The sequence below is a fragment of the Rhagoletis pomonella genome, unplaced genomic scaffold (assembly GCF_013731165.1).
Source record: "Rhagoletis pomonella isolate Grant_MI unplaced genomic scaffold, Rhpom_1.0 Rhpom_scaffold_00004, whole genome shotgun sequence".
Lineage (NCBI taxonomy): Eukaryota > Metazoa > Arthropoda > Insecta > Diptera > Tephritidae > Rhagoletis > Rhagoletis pomonella.
Window position 1 is genome coordinate 12,690,036 of NW_023458558.1, and position 23,366 is coordinate 12,713,401.

General features: G+C 34.5%; 2 protein-coding genes across 2 annotated transcripts in view; both read right to left on the bottom strand.

The window, feature by feature from the left end:
* LOC118738108 (sodium/hydrogen exchanger 9B2) overlaps window positions 1-6,917 on the bottom strand; it is a 72,225-nt gene extending 65,308 nt beyond the window's left edge. Inside the window, exon 1 of the mRNA XM_036469027.1 lies at window positions 6,587-6,917. Within this exon, the coding sequence (XP_036324920.1) occupies window positions 6,587-6,917 (331 nt within the window). The remainder of the gene's footprint in view (window positions 1-6,586) is intronic.
* Window positions 6,918-21,560: 14,643 nt separating this feature from the next.
* Window positions 21,561-23,366, bottom strand: part of LOC118737026 — a 116,120-nt gene continuing 114,314 nt past the window's right edge. The window contains exon 5 of the mRNA XM_036467259.1: window positions 21,561-23,243. Coding sequence (XP_036323152.1) covers window positions 22,666-23,243 — 578 coding nt within the window. The 3' untranslated portion in view covers window positions 21,561-22,665. The remainder of the gene's footprint in view (window positions 23,244-23,366) is intronic.

Sequence of the window (23,366 nt, forward strand, 5' to 3'; positions counted from 1 at the left end):
CGAATCAAATTTGTTTGCGTGGCTCATTATGCGCTTCAAATATAACATATGCACATTTAAGAGAGCAAACTTTTGTTGAAATAATAACTATTTTGATTTGATTGTGTTGCCAAACTACTGAGAAACTCAGCAACTTGTGAGTCAACACAAACCGCTACGAATGCAAATATATGTAAATCAAAATACTTTTACAAAACTGCAAAGGCAGATGCTCGTAGAGCAGTACAAAAAAACGACAAACCGCTGACGGAAATACCGCTAATGCAATGGAAAAAGAGAGAAATCTCACATTGAAATGGAATACAAGTGACTCCTGCAGAAAAATGCATTCAAAAGCTCCGCATGTGCGCAGGCATATGAATGTATGTGTTTACAGAAATTTTAAGTTTTTTTGTTTTTAAAGTTGTGATTTCGCATTATATTTAGTATAAATTTTCCTTCGCACATATCTACTCGCGCACATGCATTCGCATATGAATGTGCAACTTCTATCAGTGCTGCGTAAACATATTAATAACGCTTAATATAAACACAAATGCTACGGAATGCAAACAAAATATTTCTAACCGATTGACAGACTTAGTTCCTGGCGTGGCGCCCAACTTCCTTGCTTCATTGCAATAAGCACTCATTGAATATATTTGGCAACTTGGCTGTTGCATCGCCACAGTACCACACTTTATGCGTGTAAAATTGTAGACAATATGACGCCCGCTTCAAAAAGGCATCCGGCTTTTGCATTAAATTTGATGACACTTTGCGAAACATACAGCAACAATGCCCTATATACAATTTGTATTTATTTACTGAGTGTTTGAGAGCTTCAATAAGAATTAATGTTATTTCGTGGCGGATTTATTTAAAATGCCCCTTTGTATTCAGTACTTTAGTTAATTAGATGCAGTAGCAATAATGTTCAAATCCTATTAAGTTTTAACTGTGCAATCGACCGGCCATTTGTACAAAACTGCCTTTTTCAATAACATGAGTTAGAGCATTTTTACATACATTAATGTAATTTTAAGAACATTTACTGATAAGGTGAAATAAGGAATATAAAAAATATTTGCGTTCCTCAACTTTTCTAGAAAAAAATTAGCTAAACTGTTAAAAAATAAAATTGCTCACAGAAAAGGAGAGAAACGCAATATAATACGGGAACACTTTTTGTGTAAAAACTGTTAACGTTGTCACATAAAACGTAAACGTCAACTTTTATTTACTTAGTTGTTGCGAAATTATGCGCCAATATACACGCAAATAAACAAAACTTGATATTACTTCGTTACGATATTTTGAACAGGATGGAGATTCAGATGTGCCCCTTCCCTTTTTTAGCTTTTAAATTAATTTGGCTGATTTGGTTTAATAATTTATCAGATTTTACCAACAAAAATTCTTGGGGTAAATCATGCAATTTCTGACAAAGAGGCTCCTCTGAGTCTAAACAATTTTTGAAAGGCAATAAAAAAATAATAATTGTCCGAATGTAGGGCTCGCATTTTTACATTTTTTTCATATTTATGTTCGAAATTTACAGTCGAATCTTAAGGTATTTTTTACCTCGAGGATTTTTTTTTAAAGTTCATTGGCCTGAAGTAGCCCGTTATTTTTAACTCGCATGCATATGTACGTACGTACATACATGGCGTATGAGTTACCCGGACGCGGTGGGAATGATACTCATACGCCATCATGTACGTAAAGTTCAATGTTTACTTTTCCGTAATAAATTGTAGATTCAATATCCATGCATTTTAAAAATCTGATTTCATAATCAGTGAGCTTAAGAGTCTCCCCATTGTAAAGTATCTAGCGAATCAAATTGATTTTGATTTTTTGGGCACCGTATTGGGTCCACTATTTCTAATGATTTCAGATCCGTAATCAGCAACTCACGAAAACAATAGAATAAGTCGTGCTCTAGCTTTTCTTGACTTTAAACTTTTTTTGTGAAAAATTGGTAAAATATATTTTATTGGAAGTATTCTCCATCGCTTGCTATGAATTTTTCCCACTTTTTTGGCAATGCACGAATTCCACGCCAATAAAACTGCTCGTCTTTGGAGACCAAGAAGGTATCAATGCAAGGTCTAGGCTAAAAGGCGGGTGGGTTAAGGCTTCCCATACGATACTATCGAGATAGTTTTTGACGACTTGTTTGATATGCGGCCGAGCACTGCCATTTTTCCGCATTCACTCGCTTCAATCGCATCAGAGGTTGTCTGTAGAAGGTGCCATCGAACGTCCAACCATTTTTCAGAAGCTCATGATCATATACCAACTACTGAGCATTGTCTTGCATCCCTAGATATTTGGGTTCGCCATGCTTAATTAATCCAGTATTTAATTTAAAATATTTTAAAATAATTTGACTTTCTATAATATTTTTTTAAACTCAGTGAAGGAGAGACTTGTCAGATAGGGACTTTCTGCTACTAGGTAGCGGCATGTAAGTACAATAGGGTGATCGAGAATACATGCGGTATACAAAAAAGTTTAAAATATTAAGTTATCACCCCCTACAATTTTTCTAAATGGAAAAAGAAAAAAACTCTGTATTTAAAAAAATAAAAATAAGATATTTATAAATTCCTCAAAGGAAAAGTATAGAATTCTTTAAAATTAATATTTTTCGATCGGAAAACTCCGTTTATCTTCGGGAGACTTCCAATAATAATACCTAGTTGTTTATTTGACTGGGTATTATGACTGGGTATTATGAATGGAAGTCTCCTGAAGAGAAACAGAGCCTTATGATAGAAAAATATTAGTTTTCAAAAATACTATACCATTTTACGAAGAAGTGTTTTTCCCCATACAGAATGCATGAAAACCTTCATGGGCTAAATATCTATCTTTTTTTTAACAAAAACAAAAATACGGGTATACTTTTTTCCATTCAGAATACTCCTAGGGGTGAGAGCTTAACATGTTAACCTTTTTTTTGGACCACCCTAATAAACATATATACATAAGTAGTATGTTCTGCTAAGAATTTGCAACACACACATAACCTACCCAGCCCTTTTCGCCCTACGGCATTCCGTTTACATATAAACATCTTTGTATGCTGCCGTCATGGCAAGAGTGGCAGAAAGGCAAAAGTTTTAACCCTTTACTGACTGCCACAACTGACAGCATCTAATGCAACGAACACAATGTGTGTCGAGCAGTGCTTACTTTTACATAGCACAATAATTATTTTGGCGTGTGAAGCCTAAGCAGCTGCCTCTCAAGTATTCAGAGATAAAGAGAGAGAATGGGCGGTATAGTGGCTAGAGCAAATGCGTGTTAACTTCCAACAGACAAGCAATGTAAGGATATACGATTACAATGATGAAAGTGAAGTCGAAAGCCGTAGCTACATTCCAATGCAACGGTAGATATGCAACTAAACGAGCGAACGAGTTGAGGAAGAGGAAGGCATGTTGTCAGCGATGCAGATTTGTTTGGCAAGGATTCCCCACTCTCATCCGGGCATACACAATGTTAAAGCGGTGAAAACACCTGTTTAAGTAGTGGTGCAAATATATAGATGTACATATGTATGCACGTTAATATGTTTGTGCGCGTGAATTGACTGTGATTGCATCTTCATGCTGACGCCATGACGACCGCCAAAGCAATCGTACGGAAGTGCAAGCAATAGAATAAGGAGTTGTGGATTTAGTTGCAACTGTTTATAAGCCATTTTGTTGGCATAAGAGTATTTGCTCAGAAATATATGCATTCGCACATACATACATACATATGTGCATGTGCAAGTGTGAATATGCAGTTTGCATCTGTGCGACTGCTGCTTATATTTGCTTCCAAAGGCAATTCGTTCCTGCCACAATTTACACTTGAGTTTTATGGTGCGCACACAGCCACGCAAAGCCAAGAAACGTCTGAAAGCCAAATATGCTTTTGTTTAGCTCGCAAATGTGAAAAATATTTTCGAACTCCAGTAGTTTTTTGCACAATTTTCCCACTTCCCGTTCGCTTGAAATGCACGTTTTCCCTATTTTTTTGCAAATATATTTTCCTTCTCGATTTTTTTTTAGAATGTTCCATACAATTTGTTGAATGCCAGTTTTCATGCGTTTCGCATTATTTAACATGAATGGATTTTTTCGCCACAGTTTCACACAGAACTGCCCTCAGTTAGTTGACATTGCTTTTGTAAGTACATATTATGCAAATGTATGTACATTAGACCGTACCAGCTTACAAGCAAACAAAAAAATGTTGCAGTGCACCTCTAATAATTTTACAAAGCAATTTTGTAGAACATTTTTTTTACCGAAGCTAAAGAAGGCTTATTTTTTCCGGTGACATCTATATAAAGTAAATTTTTTTTTAAATAGTTATACTCGAATAATCGAGTTACTACTTCCTTTGCAAACGTTTATAGATTTTAAGCTAAATTTAATTACTGATAGGATCCGAATGTAAATGTCGAAGAGATGACACAACATTTAAAAATACGACCATTACAATAGGTACGGACAAAAAGAGCAATTTTTATCGAAATTGCCCTTCAGAAATACTTTACATTCAGGGGTGTACAGCGAACTTTCTTTCTGGTACGGTCTAATGTACATACATACATATTGGGCAATTGAAATTTTCCACGTAAAAAAAATTGTCTTCATTAAAAATACTATAACTATTGAACTGTTTGAGATTAAAATTGTTTTAAGACATATTCTTCTAGGGCATTAAATTCTCTAAAAAATAATTTTAAATTGATTGTCTAAACTCGATAATGTATATACTTACTTGACATGATTGGAAATATTAATGCTAAATAAAAAAATGGTACATTGAAATGATACAAAATGTGTAGAAAATGTTGATTTTGATCTAGGTTTTGAACTAGGTTTTGTATCAACGCTATACCTCGTTCAGCAATATGATTAATATACATATTTAGTACTCTTAATCGTCTCCAAGACAATCAAGTTTAGGGTAGTTTTTTAGAAAATTGAATGCCCTTCCAGAATATACATAGAAAAACTTTGTATCTCAAACAACTCAAAACTTTAACATTTTTAGTGAAAACAATTTTTTTTACATGGAAAATTTCTAATAGCCACCGACACCTTTTAAAATTGGAATACAAATTTTTCCAAATTAGAGAATTTTCTTCTGTGAAAATAAATCCGTTTAAGGCCACAAATTCGTTAGATTAGTTATTTTGGATCACCCTAATACATATGTTTGTTCACGGTACCTAATTTATGTAGGCTAATGAGCATCGAATATGAAGGAAAACAAGTAAAAAAGTATAAGTTCGGATTGTTATTAGTTTCAATTTTGAGTAAATTTGTGACCTTAAATTTCGAAATATCGAAGTTTCAAATACTTCTGAAATTTACCGTTATATGAAAAGTGGGAGTGATTTTAGTCCGATTTCAATAATTTTCAACATTTTTCTTTTATGTGGCAAGCACAATAACCATACCGAGTTTGTTACAAATTGGTAGAACGGTTACCGAGATATATATACCTCGTCATAAGTGAGTGGTGACACGCCCATTTTCCAAAATTGTATCATAAACGTATTTTTTGCTAAAGAATTATTGCAGACACCAAGTTTGAATAAATTTGATAACCCTTGTAATCAAGGTAAGGAAAATTCTAAAACCTAAGCCTCAGGAGCTCGCAAATCAAGTCTTGTCACGAATCCTAAAGCATTCAAAATAATGGATTCACTGCGAAAAATTTTAAGTTTTTCATAATTTGATTGTATTCCTCCTTTCTCAATGAAGACTTTAAAACATCGGTTAATGCAATTTTCCTGCGATTAATCGGATTTTCCATGCGTTATACTAGGTTCACATATAAGTAGATTATCTTCATTTTCGAGCTTAACTTCCTAATCTGTAATTAGAAAATCAGATTAGCCATATAAAATTCCTCCCTTGTTAATCTGTAATTATAAAATAATCTCAGATTTAACCGATAACTTTTCGGTGTCCATCCTAGTTTTATCGATTGTTTTTGTGAAGAAGAGGAGAAATAGCAAATGTAAAAGTAAACAAAAATGGACGCTGGCAAGGAAAAGAGGGTTCTCAAGGTATTTTTTTAATAAAATGTTAAGTTAAAATATATCTATATTGCTCAATATAGCAGAAAAACGTGATCACGGTGGCACAGAGAAAAAAAAACTTTTCCTTGAGATGTGAGAATAACAAGCACAACAAATTTGACGGCTAATAATCTGAGATTTGCCTGTGTGAACGGGGCGATTAAAAAACGAGCTTTGATTGAGGTAATATTGATATGTGAACATAGTTTTACCTAAAACTCAAAAAGGTAAGTATTTACAGACAAAATCTGGTATACGGTAGTTCTCCATAGGTTCATGTACCCATGATCGTGGCTAATTAGCTATATACGTACATAAGCCACTTCTCGAGCTACATAAAAAATAAATCGTTGCCTCGTGCATTCTCTGACTGTTTGACGAAAGTGAAGCCAGTTTATTCTACAGCGTAAAAATCTATATTCTAGAATATAGAATGTTCCCAAATGAGTATTTACCAGCTATCGAAAAATTTCTATATTAAATACTTATGTTGTAAAAAGTACCTACATAAGACGTCATGTGCAGCAGTCATCTCAAGCTCTAGACCTCCAAATTCTTCTTGTTGTTCTTGTCCAACATTATCTTTGAGCTTTTGTTTAAGTTCTTTGCCTTGATGTTGCTTAAATTGTGAGCGCTGATTATTTTCGAGCAAATGCGCGTCCTCGTCATCGCAAACTCCATCTTCTAAATTATCCATCGCTTGCTTCAGCTGTTGTAATTTTTCTTCGGTATTTTTAAATTGTGCAAGTGGCTCCTCTTGCTCTGTTGAATAATGTCTTGAGCCTTGAATTGAGTGAAGGGACTGTGGTGTGGTATACTCAAAACGTTTTGAATTCATTTCACTGAAGCGAAAGGATAAAGGGTTGTTATGTAAGAAATACTCAAATTAAGGTGTTGTTTTAATATTTGCTTTTAATGCTAAGGATAAAGTGATTTTTATATAAAACCTTTCATTAGAATAGCTGCACCGCGTTCAATTTTTAGAATTTTTAAATATATAATAATGAATACGTTAGGGTGCCTCACTCAAAAAAGCCGCTTTATTCCACTGGCATTTAAAAATTGTATTATATTAAAAGCCTATCGCCAAAATATTTCGGACAAATGTTAAAATTTGCGTCAACTCGACCCATTTAAAATAATTATAAGAATTATAATAATTTTATTTTGACGCTTACACTTTTTCTAAGTGTTTTGCCAAGTTTCTCCTCTAATTTGTGGTGCTCGTCTTTGTATGCTACAGAAATGGAGGGACTTACAGTTTTATGCCGAGCGACAAATTGATTTTATGAGAAGCATTTTCATGCTGAAAATTTACTCTGAGGTTTGCCAATGCCTGCCGAGGTTGCGACAGCTGTATAGATGGTGATTGTACTAGGCAACGGACCCAGGTCTTGCGAAGTGGTAGTATGCATCTCTTACCAATCAAACAAAGCGGCCGCCGGAAAATACCTCGACTTGACGATACCTCTAACGCCAGCTTCGATGGCTGATTTAGTATCGCTACATAAAAAAGGGCTATCACTGAATCCGTCGTAGTTCGAATTTTCGTGAAATCTTCGCAGATGCTATCAGTGAGTTCGAATAGGGTTTGGGTTTTCTTTGTTTTACTTTGAGCGAAGAACACGTCGGGCATATTGCTGTTTCAATCAATAATGGAATTGCTATTGCTATTTTTCAGTGGCGGTCTTAACTGTTGCAAGCAATAACTCATTTCTGACGTGAAACAACTTTGGAATTAGCATCATAGTGTTACGTGTAGTTCTAGAGGAAATATCAGGTAATCCGCCACTTTTGTTGGGAAAGTACGAATACTTCTTTTAGCTGCGATGTGGTATGGAGCATGGAGCAGCTTAATAATGGGTCCTAGCTCAATATCCGTATATCGAAAGTCCATAATCTATTTTTTGATAGCAATAAGGCTTTTGTAACATTTACAAGTGAATTCGTATGACCCAAACAATGTTTGGAAGGTAAAAATTCTATAATCTTAAGTCTAGAGAATAAGCTTAACTAAAGGGATGTACAGTGTTCTTTGTATGTGAGAGTCTTATTAATATTTGCCTCATATCTTTAAAGTATTAGAATGGGGAATTTTCTTGCTGAAATTTTGGCGCCAGAACTTTGAGACCATACATTAATATCAAGTAAAGTTTATAGGAATTAGTTTTTGACTTTGTTCCGATCTGTTATTTTAGTAAACACCAAAACGTCATCTGCGTATATGAAGTGATCGACAAGCGGATTAGAAGAGATTATGCAGCACACTTTCTTAAAGGCTATTGTGACGCTGGGATAGTGATTACAGCAGTGGACATTTCTCTTTTTTTTAAGTATTGCGAAATGTTTTTCCGACACCCAATGGCAAACATGGTTTGGAGAAAAACTGGTTTCGACGTTGTGTAATTTTTCCTTAATCGGAACTATGTCCGGCAATCAATACAACTAGTGAGATGTCCTCCTTCGTTTAGAACATAAAAATCAACAAGTATTTATCAAAAAAAAAAAATAGGTCTTTCAATGCCAGAGTTCAAAAATTCAGCCATATTCTTTTTGATTTTTTGTTAGTATTTTTTAATTTAAACCGTGAAACCGGCTGTAAGATATTATAAAATAATAATAGAAATAACACTAACACTTCGATACATACCTTTAGGATTTTGAATTTCTACTGGAATACGTACAGTGGCACATAAAAGCAAAGAAAACCTAATTAAACTACATACATAAATATTAAAAAAGTAAACAAAAGCAAAAAATAAAAAAATAGCTTAATGCAGTCTGAAGAGTTGGCTAGCGTCAACACGTCAAATGTCACTCAGTAAACTTTGAGTGCTGCATTGGCTGTCACAGAAACTAGACACTAGCACAAGTATACACAACCAACTATATATGTATGTATGCACATATATATGTATTAGAGATGTTTCGAATGCCATATATTTCACATTCGCGAAAGCGAATTTACGGAGTTCGTATTTAAATTGGGCGCCACTTGTATCAAGTCACGTCGAGTGCACGTTTAGCACATTCAAGTCTGTGTTAAAGCCTGTTCTATTAAAAAAAACAATCAAGTTGATAATAAAAAAAAATCGATGCATAAATAAACAAGTAAAAAATGGTCATATGACAACGGCGTCCGTTGAACATTTTTCTTGTAAACCAGTGTTATTTTACAGTTTTCGCCTTCTTTAATGCCTTCTTTTGCCTTTTTTGCTATTTCTAGTGCCTTATCCTGCCTTTATAGCTATTTTATTTTGCCTTTTCCAGGCTATTTCGTTATTTTATTTAGCCTTTTTTTTTAATTTTTAGGTCCTAAAAAACTGATCCCTGCTTATAAGATTTTTAGCAGTACTTGTTGAAGGCCCATCAGTGTTGCTTGATATCAATACTACTTAGCCGTTTAGCGCCTGAAGCTAAAAGTCGATTATTGTGTGCACCCTGTTTAGACAGACTTAAAGCCATTTAAAAAATATTAGAGTGGACTCTCTGCCCATGCACACATTCGCATTCGCAAAACATTCGTATCATTTGATGAAAATGTTGCGAATCATTCGCATAACGAATGGCAATGCAAATATTCGTAACATCCCTAATATGTATATGCACGTATTGGCCATATAACCGATCCAGTTGCAAATATGTAAATAGACATAAATACAAATTAGTGTAGACTCAGAAAAAATGCCAATTTAAAAAAACACTAACAAGTAATTTCATGAAACTTATTTCGTAAATCACTGTATTTAATATTTGTATATACAAATTAATGTATGTATATAATTTCGATCACTGTCACTCGCTCCTAAACACTTTTTAACGTATTCTCATCAAATCCCATTTTATATCACAATTGACTCGCGTGGAATGCACAAAATTCATGCGGGCTGCAATGCGTATGCCTTTTCATTGGCTTTAATTGGCGGCAGCAACTCGTTAATCAGAAGCGAAATCACAAAACATGTATATACATTTATGTATTTATTTTAATCAGCTGATATTGAAATTATTCGTTTATATAAAAAAGTATTTGCATTTATGTGTGTATGTATGTACTAATGTATATTTATATGCAAGCAATCGGCCAAAGTAACACTGAACTCTTGTGAATGAAAGCGCCGCGCCGCGCCGGCTTCGCTCGCAAGCAGAAATTATATGAGCATTTCCTTGTTTTGCTCTTAGCTTTCTAGCATTCGATGTTTCATAAAACGATTTCCACTCATCAACGTATAATAAAAAAATATTTGCGAGTAGAAATTTTCTAATATTGAGTATATTTTCGTGATTTATATCGCACACCTCCTTCAATAGAGGCACAACTCAAAAAAAACTTTTAATCGAGTTTACGGCATAAATCATTTGAAGGATTTTGCTCAAATTAATGCAAATATTTTTTTTTCATGATTATATTCTCTAACTAGAAAACTACTCTCATATTGGGTTTTGTGTCAATTGCTTTGAATCTGTTCGATCCACAAGCAGTTATATTTCCGGTTCTGATATTTGAGTTGTGCCTCTTTTGAAGAAGGTGTGCGATATGTATGGGGCATTCTTCATCAACTGAAGCTCCCTTCTCTTTAAAAAAAAATTGGTTTTTGGGGAAAATCCGATCGCTTTAATTCCAGAAGATTCGATACAAATTTTAACTTTTAAAGGAAGAGTGGCATTTTTTAAAATTCTTCAAGGTATGGGATCCAAAATGGCGGACTAAAATTTTGCTGGATTCACTTGAAACTTGTTACTCGGAAACTTTTGGTATCGCTGATTATGAATCTGACCATACATTTTAAAATTCAAAATGGCATATTAGATATAGCGGAGATATTTTAAAACAGTTTTTGAGCTCGCTATATTAGATCTGGCCTTCAGAATGTTTAAAATTTAAACACATGCGAAACACTTTAAGCGAATTTTCAAAAATTGTAACGATTTTTTGTAAGAAACAATTTTGAAGTATGTATGAATTTTCACAAATTTATCCGTCATCTTGAATTTTAAAATTTGATGATCATAGATATCGTAATCAGCGACCCCAAAAACCACAGAGTAACAAATTTCAAGTGAATCTAATTTTCTTTTTTTTTTTTAATTTGTCCAGCGTATTGCATTTCGAAGTAAAAATTTTTACCGAATTTTGAAGACTATAATCGACTTCTTTTACTTAACAAATTTTGAGAGAGGGAGCTTCAGTCGACGAAGAATGCCTCATACGTATTTATATGTATGCATCTACATACCTATCGGTCGCAGTGAGTGCGGTTATCTGCATGTAGCCCAAGTTCCTCAAAAGTGTATTAATTCAAAAATCGAAATTATAAAATATTATTCGCTAAAACTATTTAAAGGCTATAATATAGTATACTTAACTTACAGCAAAAGCTTAGGTAATATTGTGTGATAATTTCTTAGAAAAACCTTCCTTCCTTATATGACGAACATGAGCTTGGAAATCGATTTTTTGGAACACATGAAACATTTTGAGTTAATACACTTTTTAGAAAAGTACCGTTACTAGAACTCATTTAGAATAGTTCAAAGAAGAACCGATGCCAGTACTCATATTCGCAAAAAAGTATCGATAATACTCGTACGACCAAATATTTTTAAGGCAAACGCTGCCGATTTTTTTGTTGAATGTGCTTAAGTTCTACACTACGAATTCGGAGATACAAAACAATAATTTCTATTATCATTTTGACATATTGCCTCTAACCGGGTTTAAACACGCACCTTCTGAAAGTTAGCAAATAACAACAAGCATCTCTGCAAACTCAGCCACCACCACTCTAAAAATTTGTCTTCAAATGTTCAATTTGGATCAATTTTCTTCGGTGTATGAAAAAATAAATAGTATTAGATAACAGTTGTTCAGTCAGTAACTTTTAAAAGTCATCAATAAAAATCAGTCAGTGACTTTTAATTTTAAAAGTCATCAATCACCGACTTTTACTTTTTTAAGTCATACCTATAAAAGTCATGTATCATTTTTCGCAGTTAAGAATGTTTTCGTGAACAAACGTTTACTAAGGCTTATACAAGTGACTTTTATAAGTATGATTTAAAAAATAAAAGTCAGTGACTGATTTATATTGATGACTTTTAAAAGTTACTGACTGATTAACTGTTACCTAAGACATCACAAGTAATTGTTATTTTAGATTTATAAAACAAAAATTATAAATAACTCTTATTTGAGGAGTAATTAAATAAAAGTAAAAGAATAACTGTTAAAGAGCGATTGTTTTAATAAAAGCTGTAACTGTTACGGTCCCTGGTTTTTACATTTACATGACAGATTATTTTCGAACGTTCGCCACAATGTTTGTTGGGTAATTTTTAAACAATTTTCAATGTAATTGAACGAACGAAATTTTGTATGTACTTTTTAAAATGTTTTTACTTACAAAAAAAAGTTTATAACATGTCGATTTTTTTTGGTGTTCACGATATTTACTCAGAACCCATGAAAAGAATCAATATTCTGTACTTTGTGCTCGTATCGTTCTATCACTAGAAACGAGTAAATTGGGTGGAATTTAAAGTACGTTCACGCATACATGTATACTATATGCAGTAGTAGTTTAATTTGTTTGGAAAAATCTCTTAGATCAATAATTGAAAGTTTTGAATATATTTTTTTGTGAACAAGATGCACAAATTTTCAACATTTTATACAAGGTTGTTTTTAAAAACATAATATTCGACATTCGGTCAACAAGTTTTTTATTAGAACGCACTGGCTATTAGCACTGGCTGCGAACTCTTTATGATAAAACACTCAAAGTTTGCACTCATAAGCAGACAAATTACTCAAATACGCATAAAGATCATTCGTTGCCGCTAAATATTTCGTTGCATACAATTAGGCGGACGTCTTATTCAAGCTTATGGGTCAATTCACGTCAAATGTCCCAAGCGCGCTGAGCGGTGCCAAACAAGCTCCTTTTCGCCTAGCTGGGAAGCAGAGAGAAAATGGTGGACAAAATTCTAAAACTATGACTTCAATAGATTTTTGTACGAGCTATCCGATGGTGCTATACGTTTTCGAAAAATTTCCCATTTTCATTGCGAAAATTCGAAACAAATATTTTTTTTTAATTTTCATAAGGGTGGTAATTATTAAAATTTGTTTGGTCATCTTAATCGTAATATCAGGGCATTTCTCATAGAAATCAATAATAAAAAGGATTTTTTTTTTTCATGTTATAAAGCGATTTAGAGCCTGCTAAACCTCTAATTGTGTGCGTCATCTTTGATACTGTTTACTTATTTTTTTAACAAAAAAATATGTGGTCAGCTCCGTCACAAATTCATAAGGGGCCATATATATAATTATGTATGTATGTGTTGATCATTTATGCACCGGCAATTATCTTCTCCAACATCAGATCCCATGACGGGGAATCACCCTATCTCTAAGCCCGTGTGGTATGATAAGCCTCGGAGAGATATTTCCCAATTATGGCATTAGCGGCTTTGAAATCGAAAAAATATTTAGATGGAGTCGATTTTCCTCTCGTGGTATTTTGCTAATATTTGGCGTATGGTGAATACCTGAACTATGATGGACTTAGCAATCTATTGTTAAGGCCCATTCAATTCGTTGGCAGTGAACTTCATTTGTCCACGGACTCCGTCGCATAGGACTGGGTTAGATTAGTTCACGCGGTTGAAGTTAAAATTTTATTTTTTTTATTTTATTGACCAGCCTTCGCAAGTACATTACATACAGCGAACGAATAAGTTCCAGATTGGAGCGGCAAAATCAGTAGGCATTCTGGAGTAATGGTATTGAGAACTGGGACCGATTTTTTTTACTTCACTTTTTAGCATATTGTCCACCTAGTTCTGTGATTCATTCTACTATTCGACGCATGAAAATAAATCTGTAATAATGCCAAAGCCATTTCCAATCTACCATTCTGCTGATATTAATCCTGACTTTTCTTCAAATTATCAAGAGAACGCCTGATTCGCAATAAAATTGATATAAAGTATTTTTAAGGTGAAAGGATTTATGTAATACGTTTCACTTTCGGACGTACTTTACTTACGAAACTGAACTGAAAATGCCTAGAGAATATTTTTTCCAACCTTTTCTATTATATATATATAAACGGAACCAAAATCTCAAATTTAGTGATGATAAGACGTGCCTTTTTTTTTGGATATAATCTCCACTTGGGCAGACTAATACGGCTCTCATTCGTTATTCGCACTCCAATTACCCGTCGAATTACGTAATTCGCCATAAAAAATTTTGCAAGCATATTACCTCATTTGTTGGTAATCCATGCGAATTACGAACAAATCGCAGCCGTCTCCAATTTTCATCAAATCAAAACTGACACTTTTCCTGAGTACGAAAAGTAAAGTTTATACATGTGTACATGGGAGTTAAAGAATCACAGACGCTCTGTTGAACTCCTTATTTCAAAACTCCATTAAATGCTTTAAAGTCCACATAAGAGTATACGAGTATGTACATATGTATTTTAATACACACATACAAAACGGAATTTCCGAAATACATATATGTATATTAAAATTTAAAAGCCGCTTCTATTAATTTTCGCACCCACAACACCACAAATGTGGTGACCAGCCACTATCCACCACCTACCGCCTACCCTGCCAATTCACACCAGCATAAATTCATTTGCCTGCAAACAGATGTACATATACACATATATTCATATACGGGAACATATCTACATTAGGGTGGTACAAAAATGCATGAGGAAAAGTAAAGTCAGAATTTGCATGCGCTCACCGCCACCAAAAAAAAAGTAAGTGCGCCTCGGCATTTGCTTAAGGTCATATTTTTTGTCTTTCTTCCATCTAGACCCCTACCTCTACCCCTGTTCCTTCTAATTACATTTATGTATGTTATTCTGTTTTCCTTTACTTTCATTTTTACCTTTATACACTATCGATAACAAACTCGATAGTAACATCCAACAAAATACCGATAACAAAACCATTAAATATATCGATAACAAAATCGATGACAAATTCGATAAAATTTCGATAGCAAAATCGATAACAAAAGCGATAAAAATATCTATTGTTATATCGATAAGTCCCGAGAGTCCCAACATGGTTCACAGAAAGAAGTTTCACTCCAAAAATATACACCTTAAAAATCAATATTTTTCGATCGAAAAACTCTGCTTATCTGCAGGAGATTCCCTATAATAATACCCAATTGTTTATTTAGCTATTTTTTGTAACTGCAGTTTATACGTCGGCCAAATACCCCAAAAAATGCAATTACGCACTAATAAAAAATCGTTAGTATCAAAAAAAATGTAAAATAAACCATTGCGTATTATCATTCGAAGTATCTTCTCAAGAGAATCAGAGTATTCCAATCGAAAAATATTGATTTTCAAGAATTCCATACCTTTTCTACGAAAAGTTTTTTTTTCATATAAATGGGATACTTTGAGCGACTTCTAAATATTTTTCGGTTTCAAAATAAAAAAGTGGTTTAATTTTTTTTAGCATAGAATAATCCTAGGGGGTGAGGGCAATTAAATTCGGACTTTACTTTGTTTTGGACCACCCTAATGTGCATACGTTAATCATAAATAAAGCGTTTCATAGTGATGTGATGAGTAGTGCGCCACCACTAACAGTAACGAATATCCACAACAATATTTCGCTGATCAAGCAGAATATTGATTAAAAAATAAAATGCAAAAAATTGAGTGCAAAGCATGGAGCGGAACGCGGCGGTTTTTTTGCAATCGGTTTTCTATGTAATCACTGATAATTGAATGAGTACGAGAGGTAGTGTAAAATATGTTGTGAGATAAATATTTTTTGGCATGTAAATAGCTAGCAAGAGCAGGAAAAAGTAATAAATTGAAAACGTACTAATAAACAATTCATAGGCACCAATGCGTTGAATGCTATGCCGCGCTTACTTTGTTCTACATTGAATTTTTTCACTTTACTTTTTCTTTTTATTTTTCAACGCAAAACTGCAAACGATGTCATTTTTAAAATTATGTAAATTAAAATTTTTTCAATGCATATGAAATTTATGTACATACTATGTAAGAACACTTGTCGTTGTGCCAGAGAATGGATATGCAGCACTGGTTTATTAAGTGAATTTTGCGGAAAGTGATGGAAATACATACTTATTTTATAACGTTATCTTAATATATAGAAAAAGACCTAACTCCTTTTTGTTATTGTTGTTTTGTCCTCTTTCATATGTTATCAAATTTGTTTAATTTGGACTGGCGGTTTGTTTATTAACCGGAAAGGACTTTTATTTCGGAATAATATTCGCAACAACCCTGGTATGTATGTAGATAGGGGCTTTCTATATGTAGTTAATGGTGTGTATGTAGGTATATGTATAAGTACTTATTTACTTTAAACATTTTTTGTAGCGAGTACATTTTTGTTATTTTGCATTTGCGAAAAATTTATGTAGCTATGTTGAATTTTGAGAAAAAAAGGTCCGCACAGCACTTCATTTTACTTATCGATTTATTATTTATGTACATATGCAGTTACTACACTGACCCAATTCCGATATCTTTTTTTCTGGGCTACAAATAAATTACTGCTCGAAATTTCAATTGGAGACATTAAAAGTGTCAATTTGCCACAAAATAATTTGCTTGACATCTCCATCGTCGTATACTGCTTTTGTCTTTATTTTACTTTCGCCTACGTACCCGTGCGAAATGATTTTGTTTGGCGTTGCACCAAGTACTTAAAAGTTAAAAATTTGTCAATGTTAAAGTTCAATTTCTTAAAATATTTAAGTATATTTCGATTGTGGTTAAATGTTGTGAAAATTCGAGTATCAATTGAGTTTGAGTATTTCTATAAATACATTTCTACTACTTTTTGGGAAGTCCATTAGGAGATCTACTTAACCATAGAATAAAAAGTAAAAAGAGCCATTCAAATATTTTTTTTCCCGAGCTGAGTGAAGTTTCAAATTGCTATAGCTATATGAAAGTGTTCTTACAGCAAGCTTTTTATAGAATTTCTCATTGGCATCTTTCACACAAACACATGCAAGCGAATATTTGTAATGAAAGCAAAGCTCTAGCTGGTTTTTGTATAAAAATAAAATTCTGTAAATTCCATACCATTTCAACTGTCAATTTATTTCACTTTTCCTCTCAATTACCTCGATTGCCGGCCAAAAAAAAAAACAACAAAATACGAATTGGCTTTTTCTTGGCTTACGTACATTTGAACATTTTAATCTATGTATCTCTCCTACAGTTCCAGACAAAACGCCCAAGCGTTTTAATTTCACTTCTGTGTAGTTGCTAGGCGTTATTGGTTTTCTTAAAGCAGTGCAAACAGAGATGCATACTACATACGTACATATGTATGTACTTTTATGCTTAGCACAATCGCCCAGTGGCACTTCCACCTAACTGTCACATCGAAAATAAGCAGCAAAAAGTGCAGCAACAGAAACAACCAGCCGCCAGTCAACGAATTGCATGACAGGCACTTGAACGGAAACCAAGACGCCAATTTGTTGTGGCAATCGTGAAAATACTGCACTTAAATATTTACTTATTTTCATTACTTTCATTTTTCGAAGTTTTCTTTTAACATTTCGCATCTCTCGAAAAATCACAAAAGCATTTCTGCATTTTTGCTATTTCCTTCTTTTATGTACTCTTTCTTGCTTGTCTTTAATGTGTGTATGTACGACCTTTCCGTTTTTCTGCCATAGCATTGGATTTCAAAAATATTCACAATAACTCTTGGCATTTTCAAAGATGTCAGCTACACGTTTTAACAAATGTATTTCATTACTTAAACGGTTGTGTATTTCTAGTAATGATTGTGGCTGCGATAAAGTCGAAACGACTTTTTCAGAATTTAAGGCCATCTGAGTCAGTCAAACGATGATCGGCAATTGTACGTAAAATGGTTGAACAACTTCTCTCCTTTGATAGGTCAGAATCAAGTAACTCAGTTTGGAGAATCAGAGGACTGCTAGTTCCTTGCTTCTGTTGCACTTTCTATCTTCGAATTCTTAAAAAAATAACCCTTTAAGCACTTCTATCCGAGTTAACCAAAACCTTAATTTTCTTCACTTTTCCAAAAACAAGTTACAATACTTTTTCGTAGTTGGCCTTCTTGACAGCTGTTACTTGATTTATACTCAGTTTGGTTTGCCATTTCCGGAACAACGTTTGCAAATCGTGCAAATCTATTACCAAAATAATGGTTCGGTTCTCGCGACGCAACGCGCGCTGCGTTCAATATTCGCCCAGCAGAGTCGGTAATTCGAGCAACCATGGATCGTTTTCGCACCAAGCTTACTCTAATGGATAATGCGCGTCCCCAGAGATGCCGTACGGTGCGCACCGAAGACGCTATTGCTGCTGTGGAGCAGAGTATCGAAGAAGACCGGAATGAGTCCATCCGCTATCGCGCGCAACAATTGGAGCTGTGCCCTCCATCCACTTTATGGAAGATTTTGCGTAAGGAAGAATTGAAACCGCGTCGCACGTTCGGTGAATGGGCCCATAACGAGATAGCCACCGATCCGGATTTTCACTAGAAAGTTTTGTTCAGCGATGAAGCTCACTTTTGGTTGAATGGGTACGTTAATAAAAATAATTGTCACATTTAGAGTGCTGATAATCCACAAGCCATTATTAAGACGCCGTTCCATCCTCAAAGAGTGACTGTTTGGTGTGCTCTATGAGAAGAGGGAATCACTGGTCAATATTTCTTCAAAAATGAATCCGGCCATGATTAATGACTTCTTCGTGCTTGAATTGGAGGATGTTAATGTGGACGACCTTTGGTTCCAAAGAGACGGCGCTACATGCCATAAAGCCAACGAAACAATTGATTTATTTAAGGAAACTTTTGGTGAGCGCATTATCTCGCGTCGAGGCCCTGTGGTGTGACCTCCAGGACCGTGCGGTGCGATTTAACACCGCGGGACTATCTTTTGTGGGGTTATTTTAAGTCCCTTGTCTACGCAGATAAGCTCGAGACGATCGACGCCTTGGAAGAGAATATTCGGCGCGTTATTGCTGACATACGGACCCAATTGCTGCAAAAAGTGGTCGAAAATTGGGCCTCTCGGCTGGAATTTATTCGATCCGGCCGCGGCGGTCACTTTCCCGAAATCATTTTTAAGACATAATGGCAAACCCTTATCTTTATAATAAAGCTAAATTCTTGGCCATAACATTAAACTATATGCGTTTTATTTCTTCTTGAAAACCACGTGTCTAAAAGAACACCCTTTACATACATAAATTGAAAGGCGGGTGAATGTCGTCAGTCAATAATTATTTACATTCCAGCAATGGAGAACCCGCTCTTTGCTGGTGAATAAAAAACCTACTAGGCTGCGGAAAAAAAGAGTGCTGCAGAGTAAGGTCAAGCTTACCAAAGAGGCAAGCTTACCAATACAGCGCAAATGGGCGGATGCTGTAGAAAAAATATTCAACTTACCACCAATTTACCTCTAGTTAGGGTATCTCTAAGCTGTTAAGTTGGCCGCGGCGGTAGGCAAAGAACCTTCGGACATTACTCATTAGGCATGAAAATTGTAGGTGATAAAGTCAACATGACTCCGCGTCTTAATTACGACGCAATACTGGAACAGGAGAATTGATTTTCTTCAAAATTGATACTTTTTCTGTACTTTGCACTAAAAAATTTAAAACAAACAAACGAAAATTCAAAAATCAGGCTCAACTAGTCTCCTGCAAATTTTATTAGCTTTCATTAAAAAATAATAATCAAATTGACTGAAAAATGAAATCTCCCGTGAATTTTGAACATCAAATGCCAGTTTTGACCCACTGTGCAGCGCAAGCACTACCGTCATTTAAAAGCTATGGTAATAATTATGAGTAAAATAATTTCAATCAGCATTGAATCATTATTTTATGATTTTTATTTTTTTTTCGCTCAGAGATTATATTTATTATTGGGTGTTATTCTTCCACTTAAAAACAATGATTAGCTACAAAATTAAAAAGGTCGTACAGACTAAACCAACTGAAATTTTGACCTGAAAATGTTGGGACTTATTCGCTTTATAAAGCTGTAATTACTTTTGAAAATGTATCGACGGAAATCACATTGGTATAGCTTTTGAGTTTTTGAATAATTGTTATTCTCAAAAAAAAAACTCAATTATAAATATTGTCTTTGGGCGAAAAAATTATAACTATTATTTTTCATCAAAAAATAAATAAATAAATAAAAATCAGGTAATAATAATTTCCTCTGAGCGAGAAACTAAAACTCAAATATTAATTAGTATCTTTAATCTTTATTGGATAAACTCGAAAAATAAAAATGATTGTAAATTACAGTAGAACGTATGAACACAAATACGTGAGCATAGCTAAAATTGGTTTACGATGATTACAGCTCGTTGATTTTTTGGTTAAAATTTAAAAGGTAATAAGTATTTTCCATCCGTGTTTAAAAACATTGATTTTATTGCTTTCAGACTTAAAACTTAAGGAGAATACTTACGCTTTATAATCCATTTTTAATGCAAGATATTTTTTATAATTTACTATCTTTTATTTCACTTACATGCCTATGTACATACAAGTATAATTGCAACTTTTCTATAAATTTTACAAATATTCGTGTCATGCTTAAACATAAAAATATATTTGTTTATACTGAGTTTTGTTTATTACGTGAAATTATATATCAATGTATGAGTCTTATATGTATCCAAGTGTATGGATTCAAACTCTTGCTGGCGCATATATAAGCCACTCTAATTTAAAAATTGAAAATTTCTAAAGTCAATAAAATGCAATCAATAAACAACTGTGTATAGAAATAAGCCTCAAAGCTCGCAAATACCAAATAATTAAAACTTCACAATGATATGCACTATGAAGCACATGATATCTACTATTTAGATATGTACATATGTACTATGTACCAAGCATGATAGTAACGTATACGCCGTAGTATACATACGAAACGACCTAAATATATTTGCGTCTTTAAAGTTAAAAAAAAATCACATTTAACAAATGAAAAAGCCGAAAAGCAGGAAATGCTCAACTCCTACCTCAATAAGTGGTGTTTGTCTGAAAATTTTTCACAGATTTAAAAACTAGATCGGTAGCGTTACAAGCGTTACATTGCAGAGAAATTCACTTTTGGTGCTAATCGCCATGCTGAATACAATGCCAACAGACATTCTAAAATTTTTGTTGGCCCAGATTTTGACCTTTATTATTTTCTCACCACACATTTCCTCAAAGGCTGATAGTGTAGAGCAAGATGACTAAATAGCGTGAGGGAGCAGTAAACTTTTTCACGGGTAAGCTTAAGGAAAGTGATGGTGGTCAAGAGATCGCCATCAATGTTGAGCTTAGACGTCCAGACTGTTCTAATGTTTTTAAGGTAGAAGCGGCGGTTCTTTAAGAAGCAGCAGATATACGGACCAAAATAGTAGGTAATGTAGTAGGTAATCCGGATACTCTAAAATTCTGGCGCTGAACCCAATAATGATGCACACAAAATTGGTCAGGGAGAGCCTTACTTTCCCCTAAACTGCTTCGGAATATATATGTATATCAGTTCCAGGCCAGGTCTTTGCAGTGCTGATTAAAGCGAAAAATATCTAACTCCCAGTCATCTCAACGCAATCTGCTTGCCTGTTCTGTGCTGTGCAGTCAAATCTTAAAAATTTTCCTATACTGTGCACCTAAGGTTATTAGCTCACTTATTAGCCAACATTTTGATAGCAGTTTTACTTATACAGTATGTTGTTTGTTTGTAGCACACATATGTATGTAACTCATCGCTACTGCATGCTCTTTGTTGTAAATATTTACCAGTTGATTTTTTTTTTCTTTTTGCTGCCTGTTTAAACTCTTTCTGTGCAACAGAACTTATTTGTTCTACTTGCTTGTTGTTGCCACACTTCGTGTGCAGAATGTTGCACGTTCCGAATGCTACATGATTTCCCAGTTGAGCAATGATAATTTTGATATTGTTGCTAATCCCCTAGCAGTAGCTAGCGGCAACACAACACGCCGCCGCGCCTCTACTGAGCTAATACCTACATACATACATACATAAGTACCAACAGCAGCAGCAACAATTGCTAATCTGAGCATTATAAATGTTGCTGCTGTTGTTGCGACAGTTATCTTTTACAAGACGTTATTTTTTTGCTTGCAGCTTCACATTTTTGCCAGCATTGCTCTGTCGATTTCGATTTAATTTTTTTTTATTTTTGCGCACAAATTGTTGCTCTTATAACTACGTGCATACATACATACATACCTATGCATGTATGAAAGTGTGTTTTTTTTTTTGTTACCAAACATTTCGTGACTTTCCCACCTTATTTTATGTTATCTACTGATTTCTTACTTGACTTCAACTTAAGTTTAACGAGGACATTGTTGACCAACGCATTTCCTTCCGTCACACACACAATGCCACTCACAATCAACTAACAACTAACAACTGGCCAGCAGCTACTGCCACGTACGAACGAGCGCACCCTACGCCATGCAATATCCCCAATGCATCCCGCCCCCATTCCAAGCAACGAGTTCTACAACTATTCAACTGCTGACATTTGTCATCCTCGTCGTGTGCGGTGCCGCCTTGGACACCGAAATGGACAATTGCTCATCTGCGTAGTCTTTATAAACTTGTAGTAGTTCGCTTGACTGTTGTTGTTGTTGTTGTTGTTGCTGTTCTTCCTTGTTCACACGCGTTCGACTTCGCCGCCATTGCCAGTGGCAGCCATGCAACAAATTGCCACCTATAGCTCCCGCAATCTTTTGCGAATTCTTCCTGCCATCTGCCTGTTTACTGCTGTTGCTATTGTCAGTCGTGCTGTTTACTTGTTGTACTTCTTCGCCTATCGCTGCTGTTGCTGTTGCTGTGCATTCCTTTGCAGCAACTTTTCCATTCGTCACATTCTTTTGGCTACCAGCAGCAGTTTTGACCTTCTTCTTTTTATCTTGCTGTTGCATTTCTTTGGCTTTAATTTGTTGTAGTTGTTGTTGTTGTTGTTGTTGCTCCTGCTGATTTCTTTGCGTTTGTTGTTCTCGTGCTGTCGCACTCGCCGTGGGACGTGCTTTTAATTCAGGTGAGCATTTGCGAGTATCCTTTGGGGAATCTCGGCTGCTTCGCACTGCAAAGAATGAAAAAAAAAAACAAATAAGTATTGATGTAGAAATAAAATGTTTTGAATTTAAAATTGTTAAGTTTTCTCTGGAAATAGATTTGTTACTTGTAAAGATGTGCAAAAATTGCT